The sequence below is a fragment of the Sceloporus undulatus genome, chromosome 11 (assembly GCF_019175285.1).
Source record: "Sceloporus undulatus isolate JIND9_A2432 ecotype Alabama chromosome 11, SceUnd_v1.1, whole genome shotgun sequence".
Taxonomy (NCBI): Eukaryota; Metazoa; Chordata; class Lepidosauria; order Squamata; family Phrynosomatidae; genus Sceloporus; species Sceloporus undulatus.
Window position 1 is genome coordinate 12,121,377 of NC_056532.1, and position 23,173 is coordinate 12,144,549.

Sequence of the window (23,173 nt, forward strand, 5' to 3'; positions counted from 1 at the left end):
GAGCCCATTGATCTGAGTCCATCATTTGTTAGTAATTTGAGAGGGAAGGAAAAGGAAATGAAGTTCAACATGTCAGTTTATTCTATTACTTGCTCCACAAGAACTAGTAATAAAACAAACCACCACAATCTAAATCAAATTAGGTGAAAGGAATGGATGAAATGCGAGTCAAATCTAAAATCAAGGGATGCAGGAAGCAATGGGTCCATCTAGCACAGTATAGTCTGTACCAGTATTGTCTTCTCCAGCTTTGTGATATGGGAGAGCAGCTATTCCTCTCTCCATGTGTTATGTGTTTTTTGCCACACCATTACTGTATTTGAACAACAGACAGGTGGATGAGCACTGGTCTGTGGACTACTACACTGAGTAAGCAATGGTCTATGCCAGGACAGCCAGGAGGTAGATTGGAATAAGGTGAGAGCCAGTTTGAGCGTTGGACTATGACTCTGGAGATCAGGGTTAGATTCCTGCCTTGGCCGTGAATTCCACTGGGTGAACCTGGGCAAGTCACACCCTCTCAGCCACAAGGGAAGGCAATCTACGTATTGATTCCACAGATTAACACGGCTATAACTTTGATTTCCTTCAAAGGTAGGGTATACAATGCAACAATTTAAAAACAAATATCAAATGGTAAGAGTGAATTCCACCCAGGCCATTTTTGTTTCCTCTAAGCTTTTCCAGGAGTTCCCCCAACAAAGCTTCCCTCCTCCAATTTTTAAAACCAAATTTACAACAGGGATGGAAATCACAAAAAACTATAGCTCTCCTTGCAATGCAGGTTCTAGCAGCCCCAACTAGCAGAGCCCCTGGAGAGGAATGCAGACCCAAAAAAGCATCTGGAGGGCCATGATATTCCCAGTCTACTCTAGAGCATGTTGTCTTCATTCTTTTTCACAATAAACCATGAGAGCTAGAAAACCTACCCACAAAACAAAGGCAGAAGCTCTCACCTTGTTGCATTCCACAACAAAATAACAACTATGGTCCAGTGGGTCAAACCCACTGAAGCTGCACAGAGCCAAGTGGATGTGCTGTGGATTGCTGTGTCCTGAGGGATCTACTTACATCTAGGAGAGCCATTTCTGGGTGATCTTCACCAAACACCAACAGCATGAGGTAGCGTGCGCGGTACAGTAGGTTGAGCGCTGTGGACAGCTGGCTATTTGCGAAGCAGTACAAAGCAAGGTGCATCTAGAACGGAAAGAGAGACAACATCTAATGGCAACCAGATCCTACCTGCTCTTGGAGGCTAAGCAAGGTCAACCCTGGTTAGTACTTGGGATGGGAGACCACTGTTTTGGCCAGACCTCACTTGAAATGCTGTGTCCAGTTTTGGGCACCATAGTTCAAGAGGGATACTGAAAAACTGGAGCAAGTCCAAAGGAGGGCAACCAAAATAGTGAAAGGACTGGAAACTAAGCCCTACGAGGAAGGGCTTAGAGAGATGGGTATATTTCAGTTGGAGAAGAGACAACTTATAGGTGATAGGATAGCCATCTTTAAATATTAATCATGTGGAAGAGGGAGCAAACATGTTTTCTGCTGTTCCAGAAACTAGAAAACGAACCAGTGGATTATAAGAAAAGAGATTCCATCTAAACATTAGGAAGAACCTCTTGGCTGTAAGAGCTGTTTGACAGTGGAATGGACTGCCTCCGAGGGTTGAAAGAGACTTAAGACCTTTCTGTTTTGGCAAGCCTTCCCCGATGCTCCTTGATGATATATGACTCCCCCCTATATGTACAAGCATTATCGGCACATTAGCGGGCCTGGTTTGATGTATGGGTTTTAATCTGGTATTTGAAATGTTTTTGAGTGTTATTATGTATTGCAATTTTTATCCTGTATTTTGTATTTGATATTGCAATTTTTCCTGTACACCCGCTTGATCAACCGGAATAGGCGTTTGTTTAATAAATAAACTTATTATTATTATTATTATTATTATTATTATATATTATTATGATTATTATTATTATATTATTATTATGCAAGTTCATTCGTTGAGTTCTTTCTACAAGAAGGTTGGGTGGGTATCTTTCAGGAGTGTTGTGTCTTCTTGCATGGCAGGGGTTTGACTAGACTGCAGTGGTTCCCAGCCTTTGGTCCTCCATTTATTTTGGACTTCAGATCCCAGCCAACTTGGCCAACAGTCAGGTCATATGGGAGTTGAAGTCCAAAACATCTAGAGGACCAAATGCTGGGAACCATGGGACTAGAGGGAACTTGTAGCCCCTTCTAGCCCTATGATTCTATGATTCTGTTAGAAGCCACCATATCTCTACCTTCAAACTGCATGTCTTGCGCCCACACCCCAATATTACTTACATATTCTTGGATTGTGTTGGGATGCTCTATGCCAAGGACTCTCTCACTCATTAGCACCGCTTTCTGTTGATTACTTAAGGCCTAGAAAAGAAGAAAGAAAAGTTCAAGTGGCTGCATGTCAGGTGACCAAACCCAAGATGGAAGACTTTCCAGGCAGGTATTAGACAGAACTGGACATTAACAGATGATTTCTTTTTGTAATGGCTGCTGCTATTCTCACCCTTGTCAAAGCATCATCCACTGGTTTGCTTTTGTTATTAGGAATACATGTAAAAATATAAAGTAATTTCCTGTTATGACTAATTAGAACTTTTAGCAAATGGCCCATTGTTTTTTCTTTTCCTTTCTTTTCGGAGTAAGCATTCTTAAGATTGGTAGGGAAAAGGCTTAAAAGTGGAAGAAGCTGTAGCTTTTGACAGGTTACTGAATTTATTCATGCAAAAGCAATCCACTGAGTTTCTTTCCCAGAGAAAGCCTGTTCCAAAGATCCTTTATCCATGATCCAAAACACACTGCAGAAATAATCCAGCTTGAGACTGCTTTAACTGCCCTTGCTCAGTGCTAGGGAATCCTGGAAATTGTAGTTCTGTGAGATATTTAACCTTCTCTATCAGAGAGCTACAATTCCCAGTATTCCCTACCACATGTCTCTTCAATACTATTTGAGTTCTCAAGTAGATCTGAAAACCACAGTTAGTGACGATGCTGGATCAGCCAGCGCTTTGGTCCAATCCACCAAGGTTCTGATATCATGCAGAATAGGAAGAGAGGGATACTCAGTGCCCCATACCTCTGAATAGTCTCCCATGATGTAATTCAGGCGAGCCAACAGCCGGAGGCAGGCACAAATTTCCACGTGCATTGCACCGTAGACGTTGTTGAAGAGGTTTAAGGCCTCACTGATCAGCTCGCAGCCCTCCTTCAGGAAACCTGAGATGTACAAAAGGAAAACAAACCCTCACCGTTTGTGCATGATATCAGAATTATACAGTTGGTCCTCCGTATCCACGGATTCTTTATCCATGGTTTCAACCATCCACAGCTTGAAAATATTAAATATATATACTCTGTGTGTGTATGTTTGTGTATCAGTTCCAAAAACCAAACCTTGATTCTGCTATTTCATATAAGGAACGGCATTTTACTACACCATTGTATTTAACGGGACTTGAGCATTCACAGATTTTGGGATCCATGAATACCTACAACCAAAACGCAGCAGATACCAAGGGCCCACTGTATATGCAGCATTGCTTGCACACACACACCCCAACGCAAGGTTTTTATTTTCTTGACAGCCAGTGTCTTACCTTGCTGAACTTTTGCCTGCCCACTCTGGAAAAAGTGGAATGCATCCGAGGCTTTGGGGTTGACGTGTTTCACGACCGGGAAGATGTTGAGGATGTCTTCCTCTGTGAAGGTTGGCTTGTGTCGGCTATCGAAGTTATACTCTTTCAGCAGGATCTGAAACACACACACACACACACACGCATAAGAGACTTTCTGTACTTTTCCTAAAAGGGTAGGAAAGCTATGGGAAAGCTCTGAAGGGATTGCAGTCTTGTGGGATACTGGTGGTTCTCAACTTATGTACTCTACATATGTTTTGGATTTATTTATTTTTATGTGTTATATTAATTTGTATCTCGAAGCAGGTCTTTCTCAGAAGCCCCAGCTTGTATGGACAACAGGGATTCTGGAAGCTGAACACTAAATCATCTAGTACTGTAAATGAAAGGCTGGAAAGAACCACTCCAGTTAAACTCAGTTACAGTAAATCCTGATGGAGGAAGCAGCAGCAGGCAACAGCAGCGTTCTGAATTAACCCCATTTTTTAATTTTTCCAGAATGCTGTTGGCATCCCAAGGTATCATGAGAACATTCAAATGGTGTCCTGCACTTTGTCTTTTCACAAGGACCTCTTATGTTGGGTGAATTCAAAGCAAATTGGAAAACAACAACAACAGTGCTACCCAACATGACCCAATGTCCAGTAGGGAATGAGACATACATTTCTTAAAAATAAGAAGCAAGGGACTATTGACACTATGGTACCAGTTTGAAAATGTTGTATCCTGGATAAAAAAGATGAGCAATGAGCAAGAAAGCTCCCCTTTTAAATCTTAATCCAGCCTCAGCCTCAGCCAGCAATGTCTTTCAGGTTGTTCCCCTTCTGGTCTCAAGTCTCCACTCCCAACAAGCAGTAGCAACGCTTGACCCTCATGTCAGTGGGGCAATACATCTGCTCCGGACTTTAGTCCAAACTTTGAAAGAGCTATCCATACTGTTGATCTTATTTTGGGGATGGGGTTCAGTGCCTGGACTAAATACCTGCAAATTCTCTTCTTCAATGACATTGGAGCTACCAGCACAACTCCCATTAGAGTGTTTTTTAAGTTCCACTACACATAAATATTTGGAAAGATTTCAAGAATTTAAGCCAATGGACCTACAAGTCATATGCACCCCCCAAAACCCAAACCCCAATTAATTAAACAACTAAAAAAACAAGAACAACCACACTCCAGGAAGCATGACGCTCCTATAAAGCAAGGTGCACAGACCCTGTGCACCTGGCTCCCCTTAAATAAACCAAACAAAATAAAACCTGTAAATAGCTATTATAGAATTTCTTCCCTCAAATGTTTCTGAGTCATCCATTCCACTTTTCATTAGGTTCCAGACTAGACTCCGTTTGATGGGATACGGTTCCTATTTAATTGTGTTGTCTTGCGCCCTGTTAGTTTTCATTGTATTTCGGTTTGCTCTGTTGTAATGCCACAGATCTATTCTTACACTTCTATTCTTTCAATATGTTTTACATATCCCAAGAGAAGCTGGTGGAAAGGTGAGGAACAACGGTTTACTATATTGGATCCAAACCAACACTCCAGAGAGAGACAGTATAACATGGGACTATCTTAGCAGTGGTAAGTATTTTTTCATGTTTGCTTGCAAACTTTCCCAATACAGTGCCAATTCCCACTGAGTCCAAAGGTCTGGAGCTTCCTAAAGCACTCATAGGTCACATGAATATCATACAGATGGCAATAAGCTTTTGATGCCCCAAACTCTATTCAACTTTTCAACCTCTAATGTTGATTCTTCTTTCCGTGATTCCACGTCTTTGTAGGCATGTGTAACACACCTGCATTGTGGGTAAAGCCGTACATGTACAGGGTGTGCATGATGGGATGTGCAAACCACATGCAACTCCCAAAAGCAGTTCCCCAAGTTCTGGGACTTCGTTTCCCCAAAATGGGCAAACCACACCTGTAGGAGGTCCAATTCTTCTCTAAAAGGTGTGAATCCTACAAATTATCTGAGCCCAACATTCATTTTAAATTTGAATTCCAGCCACTTTTAGTTACATTTTGAGGAGATGAAACAGCCCATGGGAGTCCTGGGGTTCTTGTATCTGGTCTACTTCAAGGAAAAAGATGTAGAAAGTTCCTAGCATGTCCAGATGAAGATGATCCAATAAGCAAATGACAAATAAGTTTGTACCAGAAACTGAAGAGATGAGACAGAGTAGAAAATACCAGAAGTGGCATAAGATCATTTTCAATGATTGCCTAGTTTGGACTTGGAAATGAAAGTGCCTGGAAAGTTTAGATATGTTGTCCGCACCTGGATTCCTGTTTTGAGGGAGATCTCACGGAGGAGGGTGATCTTCTGTAAGTTGTATACCTCCACTGCTTGGTCAACACCCTCGCTTGAAAATAAAACAGAAGGAGAGGAAGCAAGGATAAATTCTCAGGATGACTTTATGAAATTTTAGCAGTGCTCACAAGCAGGATTAGGAATTCAAGAACAAATGCCAGAGTTTGGAAAAGTATTTTTTGTAGCTCTTAACCAGCATGTGGCCATCCTGGCTCATGGATTCTGGGAACAATAGTCCCAAAAGGTAACTTTTTGAAACTCATTACGAACAAACAGTGAAAACATCAGTATCCACATGAATGATTTCCCAAAGGCACCACAAAAACAACTGTTTGAGGAATCACATAATGCAAGTGCAAACACACAGTTGACAGTATGTTGTTCTAGAGTCAAAGTCAGAAAAAGCTGGATATTTAATCTGTCATCTAGGTAAATGACATTTGGGGCAGACTTTTGTCCATTGCTTGTTATTCACTGTAAGTATTCACTGAGAGAGAAGCATGTATGAAACTGGTCTGGAAGGTGACCCTCCCTGGGGTTGAAGGAGGTTTCCAAGGTTGGGAGCCAGCACTGAAAAAGCCTTTATGTTTTATCTTTGGAAGGTGGGAACCCTCAAAATACTCTAAGGACTTTCAATCTGTGCTGGTTTGTGGGGATGGGGCAGTCTTAAAGACAAGGACAGGAACTGTGTGGTCCTCCAAATGTTGCTCAACTGCAACTCCCAGAATTCCGCACCATTGGCTATGTTAGCTAAGCCTACTAGGGGCTGCAGTGCAACAACATCTGTAGGACTGCACAATTCCCTACCCTAAGTGATTGCATAATTGTCGCTTACTATCTGATGTTCTTTTGTTGCCTGTTTATCGATCCATTTCCTGTATTGCTATGTATTGTATATGTATTATCCTACTTGAGAGTATGTATTTTCCCTGGAAAATGATTAACCTTCCATTTTGAAGCCAAGCCCTTCCCTCCAGTCCATCTGCCTTGGTCCAGGCCTCGGAGGTAGAGAGGAACTGCTGGACCTCTTACCCTTTCCCTCCACCACTCCCTTCTCCTTCTGTGTCATGTCTTTTTAGATTTTAAGCCCGTGGGCAGGGAACCATCTAACTAAAAAGATTGCATGTACAGCACTGTGTAAAGTTACAGCGCTTCATAAATAAAGGTTAATAATGATAATGATAATGATAATGATAACAACAACAACAACAACAACAACAACAACAACTGGCATAAATGGCACCTTAAATTAAGCTTGGAAGTGGACCAGGAAACAATGGAGGTACCTTAAGAAATGGCAAGAGTGTGTCCTAGCTGGCACTCTAACCCTGCTTTCCAAACTGCAGTGATTAAGCTGGCATAGCTCTCCTGGTGTTTGGACAGGAAACCACTTCCCCATTCTTCATATAATCAATCTATGGGCCCATACAGACAGGCCAAAATAAAGCTGTTTCGAGTCACTTTGGAGGTATGCTGTTTAAATGATGCATGCGTCCTAAGAGGCCGGAACCCGTGCCAAAGCCACACACCAGTCCTTAGGACTAGAGCATGGCTTTGGCGCAGCTTCTGGCCTCTTAAGATGCACTTTGATCCTAGGTGACTTTAATATCCATGTCGACGATTCCAACAACTCTACAATGTCTCACTTCAACTCTCTCCTAGCTTCTTTTGGCCTCCAACCACATTCCAACTCCTCAACCCGTTCTCTTGGTCACTGTCTTGACCTGGTTCTCACTGCAAACTGTGCCATTTCTGACTACCTGGCACTTGACTTTCCACTATCTGACCATCATTTAATCTCCTTTGCTCTTATTTATACAACCCTTGTCACACTGTTCAACGCTATTTTCATGATCTTCAATCTGTTAACTCTAACCATCTTGGTCAGATCCTGGATTCTTCTTTCTCTTCCCTAAATCTTGGGGATTCTGCTGACTCAGCAATGTCTTTATTTAACTCCACTCTTTCCTCAACTCTTGACCGTTTTGCCCCTGTCTCTGTATGCACTTCTTTCTCTAAGACTAGGCCTCAGCCCTGGCTTACCCCCATCATCAAGTTTCTCCGGTCCTGCTCTAGAGCGGCCGAACGTCTTTGGAGAAAGTCCAAACAGTGGGCTGATTTTATTCATTACAAATTTGTTCTTTCTTCCTTCTCACGTGCCCTGTCTATGGCTAAACAAACTTATTACAAATCATTGATCTCCGCCAATGAGAGGCACCCGCAGCGTTTGTTCTCTATCTTCAACTCTTTGCTTAAACCTCCCTCTCCTCCTGTCTCTTCATCATTCTCTCCTAATGACTTTGCTAATTATTTTGTCTCAAAGATTACCACTATTCGCTCTGAGATAGTCCCTCCCGATTCTTCTTCTGCTCATAATCTTCTTTCGCCCTCCCCTAAAAAAATTTCTGTGTTTCCTCCTGCTTCTTTGGATGAACTATCTACACTTCTGAACTCTTGCAAACCTGCAACCTGTCCTCTTGATCCAATTCCTACTCGTCTTCTAATTTCCATAGCTCCCTCTTTTCTGCCCTCGCTTCTCCATATCTTCAATCTCTCTCTCTCTACAGGCTCCTTCCCGTCAGACTTCAAACATGCTCTCATTTCCCCAATTCTGAAAAAACCTTCTCTTGACCCCTCCTCTTTGTTTAGCTATCGTCCGATTTCTCTTCTCCCCTTTCTTTCTAAGGTTTTGGAATGGGTTGTTTATTTGCACTGTCTTAAGTTTCTTGAAACCAACTTCATCCTCGATCCCTTTCAGTCTGGTTTCCGCCCAAGGCATTCCACAGAGACAGCTCTCACTAAGATCTCGAATGACCTTTTACGGGCCAAGGCTAATGGCCTTTACTCTGTTCTCATCCTTCTTGATTTGTCTGCAGCGTTTGACACTGTTGATCACTGTCTCCTAGTTGACATACTCTCTGACCTTGGGTTCTCAGACTCTGTTCTTGACTGGTTTAGATCTTATTTGTCAGACAGATATTTTGCAGTGGTTGCAGGTGGTCAGACTTCTTCTCCTGTTCCCTTATCTGTTGGAGTTCCCCAGGGCTCTGTTCTGGGTCCCCTTCTATTTTCTCTCTACACACTGTCCTTAGGAAAACTCATCAGCTCTTTTGGTTTTTCCTACCATCTGTATGCCGATGACACCCAGTTGTATCTTTCCACCCCTGACCTTTCTCCAAGGCTTGAACAGCAAGTCTCGTCTTGTCTCACAGTGGATGCGCCATCGGCGTTTGAAGCTCAACATGTCCAAGACGGAGCTTCTTGTCTTTCCTCCTAAGCCCACCCTTCAATACTCCTTTTCTGTCTCTGAGGACATCATTTCTATCTAACCAGTTCAGCAAGCACGCAGTCTTGGTTTTATCTTTGATTCCTCTCTGTCGTGTATCCCTCAGATCCTGACCACAGCCAAGGCTTGTAGATTCTTTTTATACAATATTACCAAAATCCGACCATATCTCTCCACCTCTACTGCCAAGATCCTGGTCCATGCCTTAGTGGTCTCACGACTTGATTACTGTAATGTCCTCCTGGCAGGGATTCCTCTTTCTCACCTCCATCCTTTAATTTCTGTCCAGTAATCAGCTGCACGCATTATCACATCCGCCCACCGCTCTGACCACATCTCTCCTGCGTTGGCATCCCTTCACTGGCTCCCACTCCCTTTCCACATTCAGCATAAGCTCCTGTTGTCGACGTTTAAAGCCCTCTATGGGCTGGCCCCTCCTTACTTATCAGACCTTATTTCTCCTCACCTTCCCACTAGGGCCCTCTGTTCTGGTAGTCAAGGTCTGCTGTCCCAGCCTAGGATTTCCTCTGCCCCATCTTGGATTCGCCCCTTCTCACTCGCTGCCCCTCACTCCTGGAACCTTCTTCCCCCACGAGCAAGAGCCATCTCTTCTTTAACCAGCTTCAAAACGGAGCTGAAGACCATCCTGTTCAGAGAAGCGTTCCCAGGCATTGCATAATTGTCACTTGCTTTTTGTTGTCCTTTTGTTGTCTGTTTTATTGAATCATTTCCTGTATTGCCATGTATTTTATCTGTATTATCCTACTGGTGGAAGGGGCCTCTCTAGTAGGATAATACACATCTTTCCCTTCTCCTTTTGTGTCGTGTCTTTTTACATTGTAAGCCTGAGGGCAGGGAACCGTCCAATTAAAAATATTGTATGTACAGCGCTGTGTAAATTTACAGCGCTTTATAAATAAAGGTTAATAATAATAATAATAATAATAATAATAATAATAATAATAATAAATAATGTATCACAGCATACCTCCAAAGTGACCTGAAGTAGCTTTTTTTAGGCCTGTCTGTATCAGGCCAATGTTACCCTGAGCTCCATCATGAAAAAAGCAAGGATGATGGATGGTGATAGCAACAATAACAACAATCTGAAAAGCAGGACCCACCTGTTTCAGTAAACCAAAGCCATATATGGCTGTTCGAATCCTCACTGAGCTAATAATACCAATGCAAGTTTGACCTAACCTGACAATCATGAATGTTTAGACTCACCACTGAAGGCTGAAGTCGAAATAACTCTTGGCTTCCGAACAAATGTTCTTCCACAGCTCCTGAGGGCTCATGGTGGCCCAGGCAGTGTTGTCAGAGGAGCTCAGGTTCCGGTTCTTCCTCCGCTTATTTTTTTTCTTGGAGACCAACTCATCAGCAGGAAGGTGGGCAACAGGATTGGGGAAAGAGCTAAGGAAACAGTTGAGGAAGTGGCTGATGGCTGCTGACAAGCCTGAAAGCTCCACGCCCTGCAAGAAAAAGATAGGAATCCATGACTGGGGAAGGGTACACACACATACATATAAATATACATATACAGTCATCCTCCACATTTGCAGTTTTGACTTTTGCGGACTTGATTATTCATGGATTGTATTAGTATGTTCTCTCTAGGAATCTCTAGGTCCTCCAGTGCAACTCTATGGTCAATTTTAACCCAAAGTTGCACTGATGGACCTAGAGATTCCTAGAGAGAACACTCCACTAGGCATTTGTAGCTCCTCCAACCCAATTCTACAGTCAATATTTGGCAGATGTTGACCACAGAATTACACTGAAGGACCAAGGGATTCCTAGAGAGGTGTCCTCTCAGGTAGAAAGATAGTGGTCCTGTGCCCCAGTGAATGTGGAGGGACATATGCATATATTCCAAAATCCATACTTTTATGAGGCCTGTTCTTGTAATACTTTAATACCTGTATTACTTTTACATACTTTTATAAGGCTAATGGACCTTTATAAACCGAACGGGCACCAAACTCAGTCTTTCCAAATGTGGAAAATGTGTGCAAATGAGCACAAAACACAAGTTGAATCTCCCTTATCGGAAATGATTGGGACCAGGGGTGTTTCGGATTTCAGAATCTTTTGGATTTTGAATTCCTATATTCAGCTCGAAGACGGGACCCAAGTCTAAACACAAACTTAATTTATGTTTCCTATACACCTTATGCACATAGCCTGAAGGTAACTGTATGAAATGTTTTAAATAATTTTGTGCATGAAACAAAGTGTGTGTAGACTGAACCATCAGAAAACATGGGAGTCACTGTCTCATCCACACATTAAAAAGCTTTTGGTTTTGCAATATTTCAGAATTCCAGATAAAGGAGACTTGACCTCTACTCCTTACAATTATAACAACATGATGACCAGTCATATTTCCCAAATGTTAAATGCACACAGGAACCAAATAGCAATAGCAATAGCATTTATGTTTCTATACTACTTATCAGTGAATTCAGCACTCTCTAACCCAGTGGTCCCCAAACTGTGCTCTTTAAGGGACTTTGGACTTCAGATCCCAGAATCCCAGACTACTGGCCAATACGGCTGAGGCTTCGGGGAGCTGAAGTCCAAAATCTCCTAAAGGGCATAGTTTGAGGACCACTACTCTTAAGCAGTTTACAATTTGCTCTATTAAGAGCAAAAGGGAATGTGCAAATGTTGGAAACATTACTTTTTGAACTAGTATTTCCAGAATAACCCAACCAGCATGGTCACTGGGCTTCTGACATCTAATCTAGTAATAGGATTCCATAAACTAATGTCCTCTAGTTGTGTTGGACTACAACCCCACATCCTCACCCAAATGGATTGTTGTTTGGGGCTGATGGGAGTTGAAGTTCAATTATTACGAACACACCCTTCAGCCGCTCCAGGTTGTGTGTCAGAGGCTGAAACCCTTGTAAAATTCTGCACACACACAACTGCAGAGAGTGGCCAAGAAGCAACTGTCTGGCATGCAAAACACTTGGAAGCGTCGTTTCAGAAACAAACCAACTGCTAAGTGCAATGTCTGGGATGGAGGCAGGGCTAATGCAAGAGGAAAGTGGAGCCTGTCCAAAACAGACCTCCTTCTCAGGGATGCAGGAATAACCGACCTTTGTTCAACATTGCAGCAGACTTTGCACAACCATATAAAGTCTTCTTGCATTAGCTTTTCACTCTATTTCGAGCTGAAACACCAGAGCATGAGCAAACAGCCTTTGGAAAAATAAATGCACACACACGCAAGTTGCCACTGTCAAGTGGGGACTCATTTTGTCTCCGCACATAGGCCTGCACCTATTTTGGTCCTTAATGAGATTGTACTTCTAGTTGCTAGGCAACTGTCGTAAAAGCACTAATGAGGAAATGGCTTCCCCTGATGCCGGTTGCAGGGGAGAGAGATGCTAAGGAAAGGGCAGACAAGGGAAGGCAGTCGGGGTTAGATAATCCGATTTGTACCTGAAGATATATCTTGAAGATGTGTTTGGCTGATCGGGTGATCAGGTCCATGATTCCGATTTTCTGTACAAAGAAACACAAAGAAGTAGAGAACCAGTTAAGACTGACACACAATGACAATGTTGACAAAGAGATGTGATGATGGATGGGCCACACATCTTGGACCCAGTTTCTGTGATCCCTTGGTACTGCCAAAATCATGAAAAAAGAGCATCTCTAGGTTCTGGAAAATCTTCATCACAATCTCACCTAGTTTTATGGAGAAAACACTGGTATCACCTAAGAGAGACCACACCGCCACTAAATCATGGGTTTGTCCTTTGTTGTGGCACCAGCATTCTCTGACCGAGAAGGCCAAATAGCTCAGAAAACTACAAATCTCATGAGCATTGGATGTTAAAATGGTGTCAAACTGCATTAATTCTGTACTGTAGATGTAGCCCAAGATTTTATATAAAGCCAAGTCATACTGTGAAGTCGAAGTCTTTCATGGCCGGCATCCATCGCTTTTTGTGGGTTTTACTCTGAAGATGCCAGCCACAGATGATCACATCAGGGAAAACCTCTTCTAGAACACAGCCACATAGACCGAAAAACCCACAAAAAACTATGGATGCTGGAAGTGAAAGCCTTTGACTCCACATAGTACTGACTGCTTCCAAATCTTAAATACAGCATTTACTAAAAGATTTAAAATTAAAATAGCAATCAAAGACAAGGGCATAAGGGAACACCCTTAACTTCCTGGGATATTTGAAATATTTGGACCATTTAAGACAAGCCTTTGCTCTCAAGCAGACATGGAAAGAGTGTGTTTGCTTTCAGGTGAAAGGCGATTTGTTATGTTAGATGCAGCCATGGGAAATGATCCTCAAGGAAGCAGAAGCAGAAGGTGGTGAGGCTTACGTAGATGTGATCCAGCTGAGTCTGGGCTGGGGTTTTGGTGATAAAGTCAATCACTTTGCCCAGGTAGCGCATGTTAATGCCCCGCTGGTGCATGGCTTCTGCCAAGGTGGCACCATCCATTGGCAGCATGGTGTGGTCCAGGCAATCTTTGACCTGCAAAGGAAAAACAAGCACTGAGGGAGAGAAGGACCACATTTCTTTGCCTTTGCTGGAATCTTTTCAATTTTTTTTCTGTGGGTGGATGGCATTCAATTAGGTCTGAGCTGGTGAAGTAGTATCAGTTATTTATCTACATGTTGCATTGTATCTACACTTGCCCCACCATTCTTGCGTTCAATGGGGTGCGCCCCCGTGGCGCACACCCATAGGAACATGCCCCATTCAAGCTTATGGGGCTTGAGTATCGCGAATCTCTGTTTTCGGGGTGTGTGTGTGTGTGTCCCGGAATGGATCCCTGCAAAAACAGAGGACCGACTATATTTTATTTCAGTTACAAGTGAGACATGCCACCAAAAAAACAAAAACCTGTGCTCCACTTACAATTTATTCTGGTCAGCCTTGTCCTTTATGAAGACAGTCCCTGCCAGCCACCTGCTGAATTTCTCCCCATCTTTTGTTCAGGGATTTACCCCTACCACAATATGGTCATTTTTTGACAGATGTTTTTTGCATGTGTGTGTACTTTGGCAAACTTTGAGGTTTCCCCAAGCCAGATGATACCTTTCCTCCTGTGTTTGGATGTTGCCATTTTAGGCACTCAAGGATCAGCACTTAAAAGAAATTAAGTAGCCTCCCAGATCTGAATACCCAAAGTGGAATTCTTGCCATTTTGTATATTATTTTGGGTGGGGAGGGGAAGAAGGAATTTCTACATGTCTCTTGGGCTAATACTGTTTGCATTGACTGTTGGGGCTAATATTTGGCCCTGTCCTTGCCCAACCATACATTAAAAAACCTTCCAAAAGTAGAAAGTACAAAAAAGGCCAATATCATATTGAGCCTGAAACACCCTTTCCAGGATCTTGCAACCTCAAGCTTGACCCATTGTTGAACCTTGGCAAACAATGATGGGACGTACAGCATATTTTAAGGATTTCATTTTTAAAAACTACATCCTCTGTGTTTGGTCCTATGTTATTATTCCACTGATGTTTTTTGCTGCAGTTTCAAGGGGTGTGTTTTTACTGCTATCAAACTGCCATTGCTTTTCTAACAGTTCTTACTTCTTGTGGACATAGGGCACCTTTACACTCTGCAAAAGACTTGAATTCTCATTGGGGTGAGAAAATATCCAGATTAAATCTCTCAGTTGAGGTCTTGCTTGTTGAATCTTTCTCAATGAGGTTTAAAGCACAAAATAAACCAGGCCAAAGCCCCCAATCTCTTCTCCTGCTGGCCTAGGATTTCTCCCTCCCAATCTCCACTCTACTATCTCTGCTTACCAAGCCTGGAATTTGATAGGAAACTAGGAACGCAGCTGCATCCTTCAGTAACCGCTTCTGATCTTGAATCTGCTCTTTGCTGGAATCTGGAAAATGGACACCTATATGGCGAAAAACAACGATCAGGCAACTGGGAGAAGAGAAGGAAAGCACCTGTTAATGGCTGAGGTCCTGAGTTTTTATCTGCCACTGGAGGAGGAGAATAGGAGGGAAACATTCTCTGCCAATTCCCCTTTCAGAACACTAAAAATCTGTTCAAAAGGTTAAGATGACTCTGAAACAGTGCGGATGTGTTGCAGTAGGGAAACAAGGGAACTGGCAAAAACTGCCACCTCCCTTTCACTGTTACTAGGATCTTGTTTTGAGTTTCAGTTCACAATAGAAGGGACATATTTTACTACACCAGGCAGATGCAGACAGGATCCAAGACTATGCCAATAACCGTGACAGATGCCACTTTCCGCATTCTCTAAATCACACCATCTGCTCCAAGAGGCTGAAAACATGCTAGTACCAGGTCATTTGTTTAGGATTGAAACTTGTTTGGTACTGAAAACCTGTTTCAATGTGTATTTAAGTGAAGGAAGGACGCTAGGAACTTGCCTCTTAGTAGGTGAGACTACTGGCTCCTATCCCAATATTGCAGATGTTCTATAGCAGGGGTAGGCAACCTTTTTGAGCAGGGGGCCAGGTTGGTGTCCCTCAGACAACCGGGGGGGGGGGGGGGGGGGGGAGAGGGATAAATAATTAAATAATATAGGACAACATTTTCAAATGTAGGACACATTTTTTTAAAAATCGAGGACATGCCAAAAAATTTGATGATTTTTTAAAAATGTTAATATAAATGCATGTTTCTTAGGCATAATCAAAATGGAGGACATTTGGGCATTATTCCTAGACAGATGGCAGAAATGTACTTTCCTTTCTGGCCACCCCCCTCCCCCCATTCCAAACAGCACATTTGGGCATTTGACATGGCTTTACTTAAGGTGGCCTCTTGCATATTTCAGAGGCTTATTGCATAACCAAACCCCTTGGGTTTAACACTTAGCATGGTTTAACATGGCTATGCATATTGAACATGTCAAGGTGGTTTCACCGTTCTTGCACCAAGTGTATTTCTCAGAAGTGTGTACTTGGTCAAGGGACTTTGGTTTTTCTTCACTGCGCATGGGTTTGTAAAAATCACAGCAATTTACATTGGCCAAGCCTCAGAGGCTTTCTGATATCAATATCACCATTAAAGAACCAAAAACACACAGAAAAGACACTTTGGAAAGTCACACTCTCTTGGCTTCTGAAACAGTGCGTCCATGCCTCTCAAGCTGACTCATATCATCATCATCATCACCATCATCACCACACTATCACTGTCAAAGCAAGGGAGACTTGTTAGCATTAAAAGCACCCAAAACACACTTTGGAAGGTGACACTCTCTCGGCTTAAGAAACAGTGCCTGCATGCCTCTCAAGTTGACTCATATCATCATCATCATCATCATCATCATCATCATCATCATCATCATCACACTATCACTGTCAAACCAAGGGAGACTTGTTAGCATTAAAAGCACCCAAAATAAAAAATTTAAAAACCTTGAGGCCTCTGGCCACTCACCACCTCTTCCTTCCTCCTCTTCCTCCTCCTCCTTCTGCTCCCCCTCCTTCTCTTCCTCCTCTTCTTTCTTATCCTCCTCCTCCTCTTCCTCCTCCTGCTCTCCCTCCTCCTCTTCCTTCTTCTCCTCCTCCCCCTCCTCTTCCTCCTGCTCCCCCCTCCTCCTCTTCCTCCTCTTCTTCTCCTCCTCTTCTTCCTCCTCCCTCATCCTCCATGCGCCGCGCAGCCTGGGGCGGGGCGGAGGAGGCAGAGGAGAAGGAGGTGGGCGGCGCTGGGAGGCAGGGAGGGCGGCGCAGGCCCATGCGGGGAGGTAGGGAGGGCGATGCGGGGCTTCTCCCTTTGCCTCCTCTGCCCCAGGCCATGTGGCCCTCCTCTTCCTCCTCCACGCGGTGGAGGAGGAGGAGGAGGCGGTGGCAGGACTGGGCTGGGGACGGTCCTGCCGCCTCCGCAGGCTGCATCCGGCCCACGGGCCGGGGGTTGCCGACCCCTGTTCTACAGGGTCTCAGACAGGGATATTTTTAACTGAAGATGCCAGGAAGGGAACTTGGGATCTTCTATGTGCAAAGCAAGTGTTCTACTGCTAAGCTACCCATTTTTTTGTGGAGCTCAAGAGATGTTATTTTTTGGACTACAACTCCTAGAAACTCCCCAGCTAGGACAGCCACACAGCTATACCTGCAACACTTACTTACCTGGTGAGAAGATATCTGGGTTAAACCGGATATCGAAAGATGTGTTGCTGATGGAGCCAACAGCTTTGCATGCATTCTGGATCACTTCTCGGCTTTTGGGATCCACTGGACATGGAAAAGAGAGGCAGAGATTATTGCAAAGGCTTTTCATTGTGAGGGGGTTTGACAGAAGACACAGAAAGCTGCCGGTATTGCTACTGCATCTATACAGTTTTTGGTGTGGCTAAATTTAGGGAGTACCAGATATTCTGGCTACACAACCTCAAAAAAGGATACCATCAGATAAGGGTGGGACCCTTGTGGCTCTCTAGATGTTGCTGGACTGTCAGTCCCATCAGTCCAACTCACCATAATCTCTGGTGAGGCACAATGGGAACTGCGGCTCAACAACATTTGGAGGATCACAAGGGGCTCATCTATGTGGTAGGAGCTGGGAAAAGTGTGGCTTAAAAAAAGGAGAGGGAAGAATTATTGCTATAAGGAAAGAGTAAAGCAGTCCTTCTCAATGTCCTGCCTTCCAGATGTGTTAGCCCCAACATGGTTGCTGAGAACATGGTTCATAGCACATACCCACCTGGAGGTCACCAGGTTGGGGATGGCTAGACTGAAGTGTTTGGGAATACACTTCAGTCCAGTTTTTGGGATAAGAACAGGATATAGTAATAATAATAATAATAATAATAATAATAATGTGGGCTGATGAGACAAGGGATTTAGAATGTTAAGGTTTGGTGTGGACCAAGAAATGGGAAAAGGGTCACCCAAAGGAACTAATACGAGACAGAGGACAAAATTATTGATTTGCAGACATATGATATCCATTGCACTGATTAGCTTTGAACAGACTTACATATATACTGGACTATAAGTCGACCTCATGTATAAGTCGAGGCCAGGTTTCGGGGCTAAAATGATGGATTTTGATATGACCCATGTATAAGTCAAGGGTAAAATTTAGGCACATGTGACAAAGGATCTTTAGGATGAAGCAAAGGAATATGTTGCCAAAGAACTTAACAAAATCCCAGCAGGTGTAACTGTGTTCCCAGTAAAAGCTGGATGTATGGGAGAGCAGACAGGGGTCAGTCCTTCTAGGGCAGATTACACTTTTGCCTTTCACCAAGGGATGGTTCCCTTTTTATAAGAGTTGAAATACAGTACTTACTCTAATCTGGAGATAAGTAGACTTTGATTTTTTGAGTAAATTTTTGACTAAAATTTCTAGATTTACACAAGTATATACAGTAGACGTCTTTACAAGGGATTGAGACAAAGCCATGGAAGAGAAAGTGGAGGTCTATTAGAGCTATTACCTGTAACGGTCACGTCCTACTACAATTAATGACAGACATTTACCTATCTAGACCACGAGAACGTCTCTGGAGGCTTGCATTTTATTGATTTCTACTGATTTCACTAGCAGAGAACATAGTTATTGGCTGATATATAAATGTGGGCCACACTTCTGTTGGGGCATTGCACCTTTGTGAGTGGCTTACATCTGTGGGAATTAAAACTGTGCAAATTGTGCAACTCCAACATCTATTAAGAGCACTGCTGTTAGTTTACTATGTAGCAGAGCTGGCAAAGTGCCCAATGCATGTTAGTACACAATGGACAATGGGAATCATGCACATTGGTCCCCATGCACACTGCATGAGTTCTGATGTGCAGCACATCTTTCTTGATGAAGATCAGGCACCAATGCGCATCAGGCACACTTGCTGATCTTCCAATATGCATCTTTGCAATTCAGTAACCTGGCATCTTAGCACCTCTGCTATTTAGCTATGTATGTGCAAAATTACATTATGTAAAAGGTCATACAAAACATAAAATAAAGTCAAATAGTATGCACAATGGCTAAATGGAATCTCAGGCATTATCCAGCCCCGAGTTTCAAATGCTGCTGGTCATGGGACTGCTGTCTTCCGTGGTATTCGGCTATGAAAAGCGGGAAATGGGTAGATGGGCCTTTTGGTTGGCTGAAGAATGACTTTTCATGCATTCTTTTCAATAAAGATGTTTTTGCCAAGCGTGCAAGAAGTGGGAAACTTTGAGGAAGGCCATCTCAGGGAAGTAGATGGCCTGAGACATACATGCAGCGCCACACGCGGTAGTGCCCCCCATTGTAATCAATGGGGCTCCAATACTGGCAATTTCCCCAATTCGTGGGAGGTTGGGGTCCAGAACAGAACCCCTGTGAATCGGAAGGGACGACTGTACTAAGTGGGATTCTCCCCCTAAAAGTAATAAACAACAACAACAAAGAACAACCCAGTATATGATGGTTTTAACACATAACAAGCCACAGCAATAGATTGTTTCTTAAATATGTTGATAAGCAGTAAATTACCAGCTCATAGGGGATTGTGATAGATACCTGCTCCATCATCTGACGCTATCGTCTCAGTGAGCTCTTTCACCTGATCCAGTCCCGCCACACCATCCTCTCCCTTGCCATCCATTTTGCCCTCCAGTCTCTCATCTTCCAGTGGGGACTTCTCACCATCTTCCACCCCATTCTCTGGAAATGAGGCGGTGGGGCTGCCACCATTTTCCAGAGTGGTGACATTCTCCTGCTTGCTGGCCTTCTGCTGCATTAGCTGCAGGGCTGCCAACTTCATGAACATGAGGTACCTGTTGGAAAGCAAGAGAAAAACATAAAATATTGAGGAGCTAGCCCACCACACTATGGGTTTGCAACATGGCTCAGCTTCCCAGGGCTGTACTTGCAAGCAACCTCTTCTGAAGGAACATGACAAACCAAGGCGCATTGCCAGGTCTGCTGCACAATGTATTTATTTAACATGAATACATGTTGCCCATCTTCCGGTTTGCTCAAGCACCAGTCTTTCCAAGAGCATCACCCATCCAGACAATGACCATAACCAAGCCTGTCCAGCTTTAGCACTTGATACAGGATAATGGTCCATCTAGCTTAGGGCTAACTTCTTTAACAGATACTGATGTCCTCACTAACTTGAGCAATAAGACTTGTCTTCACTAGCCAAAATACTTTGCCCATGGAGTATTCTGCTCCTTACCTGTGCTTTCTTAGAATCATAGAACATAGAGTTGGAAAAGAATGCAAGGCCCCATTCTGCCATGCAGGAACTCTCAATCAAAGCATCCCTGACAGATGGCCATCCTGCCTCTGTTAAAAGACTTCCCAGGAAGGAGACTACACGGCACTCCAAGGGAGTTTGTTCCACTATTGAACAGCTCTTACTGTCAGGAAGTTCCTCCTAATGTTGAGCTGGAATCTTTTCCTGCAGTTTGCACCTATAAAAAAAATCTTTATTGTTCATGCCACCTGCATTGACTTAATTTCCAAGCAGTGCTTGGACAAAACAAAGTATAAGTGATGCAGTGGCATCTGTAACAAAATTGGATTTGGAGGCTTTAAATGTGTTGGTAACAAGAGGATAGTGAGGTTACCTTTAAATCAAAAGAAATAGGGACAAAGTTTATTGATGCAATGCGTAACACTTCCGGTTATTGTTCAAAGTTATTTTTAAAGAACATTTTAGAGGTACTTTGTCATGAATATTTGCAAATTTCATGCCACTCTTACCAATCTTCATGGGTTTTTAGTCAACAGGCATTAATACCTCAACAAAGCTGCTTTTTCTAACCCTGTAATGAGTAGTGGCAAACAGTTGTTATGCACACACTGCAATGAACAGTAGGCACTAATTACTTTTACAATGTCACTTTCCAAGCCATTTGGAAATGCACCACATTGAATAATTGTGTAAATAACCATCACTTCATGGCAGTCCACTGGTGGAGCTGGTATTATTAGTCTACTAGGGGGAACCTCCTCCCAAGATGAACCCAAACCTCCTGCACCAGAAGGCAGAGAAGGTAATGCTTTAGCCAGCCATGGAAGTAAGGCTTGGGGGGAACTCAAGAGGTGAAGAGTCCTCCAGATTCCCGGTGAGAGGGAACAATATCAGCTGGTAAGTTTTGATTGGAGTAACACAAGTACAGTCTATAAGTCATGGGAAGTCCATGTTCCAGCTTTACTACAGAGTGGATGCTCTCTGTCCAGCTCTGGGCATCCCATTTTAAGAAGACAACCAAAATGGGAGGAATCTTATGACATTTTACAGAAAAAAACACTGTAGGGAAGTGTCCAGGGAAGAAGCGTTGAGATGGCAAGGGGTTTGCACAAAAGCTGGTATCACAAGCTAATTTATTTGATTAAATGCACTCAAATAAACAGAATGCCCCAGCTATGTAAACATGGTGAAGTGGCATCAGCTTGGGAGGAATGGGGAGACAGAAAACAGAGAAGGGGCACTCCTGGGGCTCACCTGTGCTCCACAAAGGCATCAACCAACTCCTGCCGTAGACAACAAAGCTTGTGCCGGTGCTGTTTGGGGAACCCCATTTTCTGACATTCTTCTGGCATTTCCTCCCCTTCCACAGGCAAAAAGTTTAAGTCGGGGGGAAAGGTGCGGAGCAAGTCCAGGATGTAGTGGCGGCCGTCATTGCCAATGATCCCCTTACACTCCACAGATGAGCACAACTCCACCTCCTCATTCTTATCATTGAGCACCGTGTGTTTCTGGATCTTGAGGGGCCTGCTGGTCTTCTCCAGCAGCTCCAAATATTTGGGATGGGAGACGATGGTCTTGCCAAAGTCTATCGAACCATAGATGACACTCTGCTCCTGCTCCCGCTCCAAGATGCCCGGTATGATGGACTGGGCAGTCACCCGGTACCCTCGGTAGTCAACCACCACGGTGCCCAAGGTGTACAGCCCTTCTACATCCACTGCATTATATGTCCGGACCCCATTGAGGTCATTGGTAGGTGCCACATAGGCCGCCACATCTCCACCGAAGTCCTTGTAATGGTCACGGACATCAAATCCCAGGCTGAAGAAGATGTTGTTCCAGATGAACATCTGCATTTTGGTCTCCTCGCTGGGGTTGATGGCCATCACGTTGCCATCAATGACCGCCATGGCCCCTCTCGTGGCAGCTGCAGTGAAGTCACTATGAACCTGGGAAGCAAAAAGGCACAGTCAAACAAACAAGCCTTCCACCCATATGCCTTCCAGATGTGTGAGACTATAACTCCCATTGCCCACTTAAATCACAACCTGCAGGCAGAAGCTTATAGGAACTGCAACTGAACACCAGCTGGATAGGACAAAGTTGGGTTGAGACGCAGGATGGATTGCAAGGAGTGGTTATACTCACCAACTTGGAAGCATGTAACTCAGTGGTAAAGAGCATTCCTTTGTATTCTTATATACTCGCACCCTCCGCTCTGGTAGTCAGGGTCTCCTGTCACAATGTAGGACTACCACTGCCCCCTCCCGAATTCGTCCCTTCTCGCTTGCTGCCCCTTACTCCTGGAACCTTCTTCCCCCACATGCACACCTCATCACTTCTCTGCCCAGTTTCAAAACTGAATTAAAGACTATATTGTTTAGAGAAGCATTCCCAGAGGTGAGACCCTCTCTGACCCAGGAAGCCTCCTTCTAACCATCCATCAAGAAGCCAAGCCCTTCCTCCAGTCCATCTGCCTTGGTCCAGGCCTCGGAGGTGGAAAAGATCTGCTGGACCTGATCCTATTCCCCACCACCACTCCCTTCTCCTTTTGTGTCGTGTCTTTTAGATTGTAAGCCTGAGGGCAGGGAACCGTCTGACTAAAAAAATTGATGTACAGCGCTGTGTAAACTTACAGCGCTTTATAAATAAAGGTTAATAATAATAATAATAATAATAATAATAATAATAATAATAATAATAATAAT

The 23,173-nt window shown here is 43.6% G+C and overlaps 1 protein-coding gene across 3 annotated transcripts in view; it reads right to left on the reverse strand.

The window, feature by feature from the left end:
• Window positions 1-23,173, reverse strand: part of CLUH (clustered mitochondria homolog) — an 84,650-nt gene that overhangs the window by 5,718 nt on the left and 55,759 nt on the right. For all 3 annotated transcript variants that reach the window (XM_042442454.1, XM_042442456.1, XM_042442453.1), the window contains 12 exons: window positions 21,720-22,414; window positions 19,781-20,037; window positions 17,398-17,502; window positions 15,088-15,188; window positions 13,646-13,798; window positions 12,740-12,802; window positions 10,514-10,758; window positions 5,965-6,049; window positions 3,645-3,798; window positions 3,125-3,264; window positions 2,335-2,415; window positions 1,072-1,197 (listed from right to left, as the gene is read on the reverse strand). In XM_042442454.1, the coding sequence (XP_042298388.1) occupies window positions 1,072-1,197; window positions 2,335-2,415; window positions 3,125-3,264; window positions 3,645-3,798; window positions 5,965-6,049; window positions 10,514-10,758; window positions 12,740-12,802; window positions 13,646-13,798; window positions 15,088-15,188; window positions 17,398-17,502; window positions 19,781-20,037; window positions 21,720-22,414 (2,205 nt within the window). The remainder of the gene's footprint in view (window positions 1-1,071; window positions 1,198-2,334; window positions 2,416-3,124; window positions 3,265-3,644; window positions 3,799-5,964; window positions 6,050-10,513; window positions 10,759-12,739; window positions 12,803-13,645; window positions 13,799-15,087; window positions 15,189-17,397; window positions 17,503-19,780; window positions 20,038-21,719; window positions 22,415-23,173) is intronic.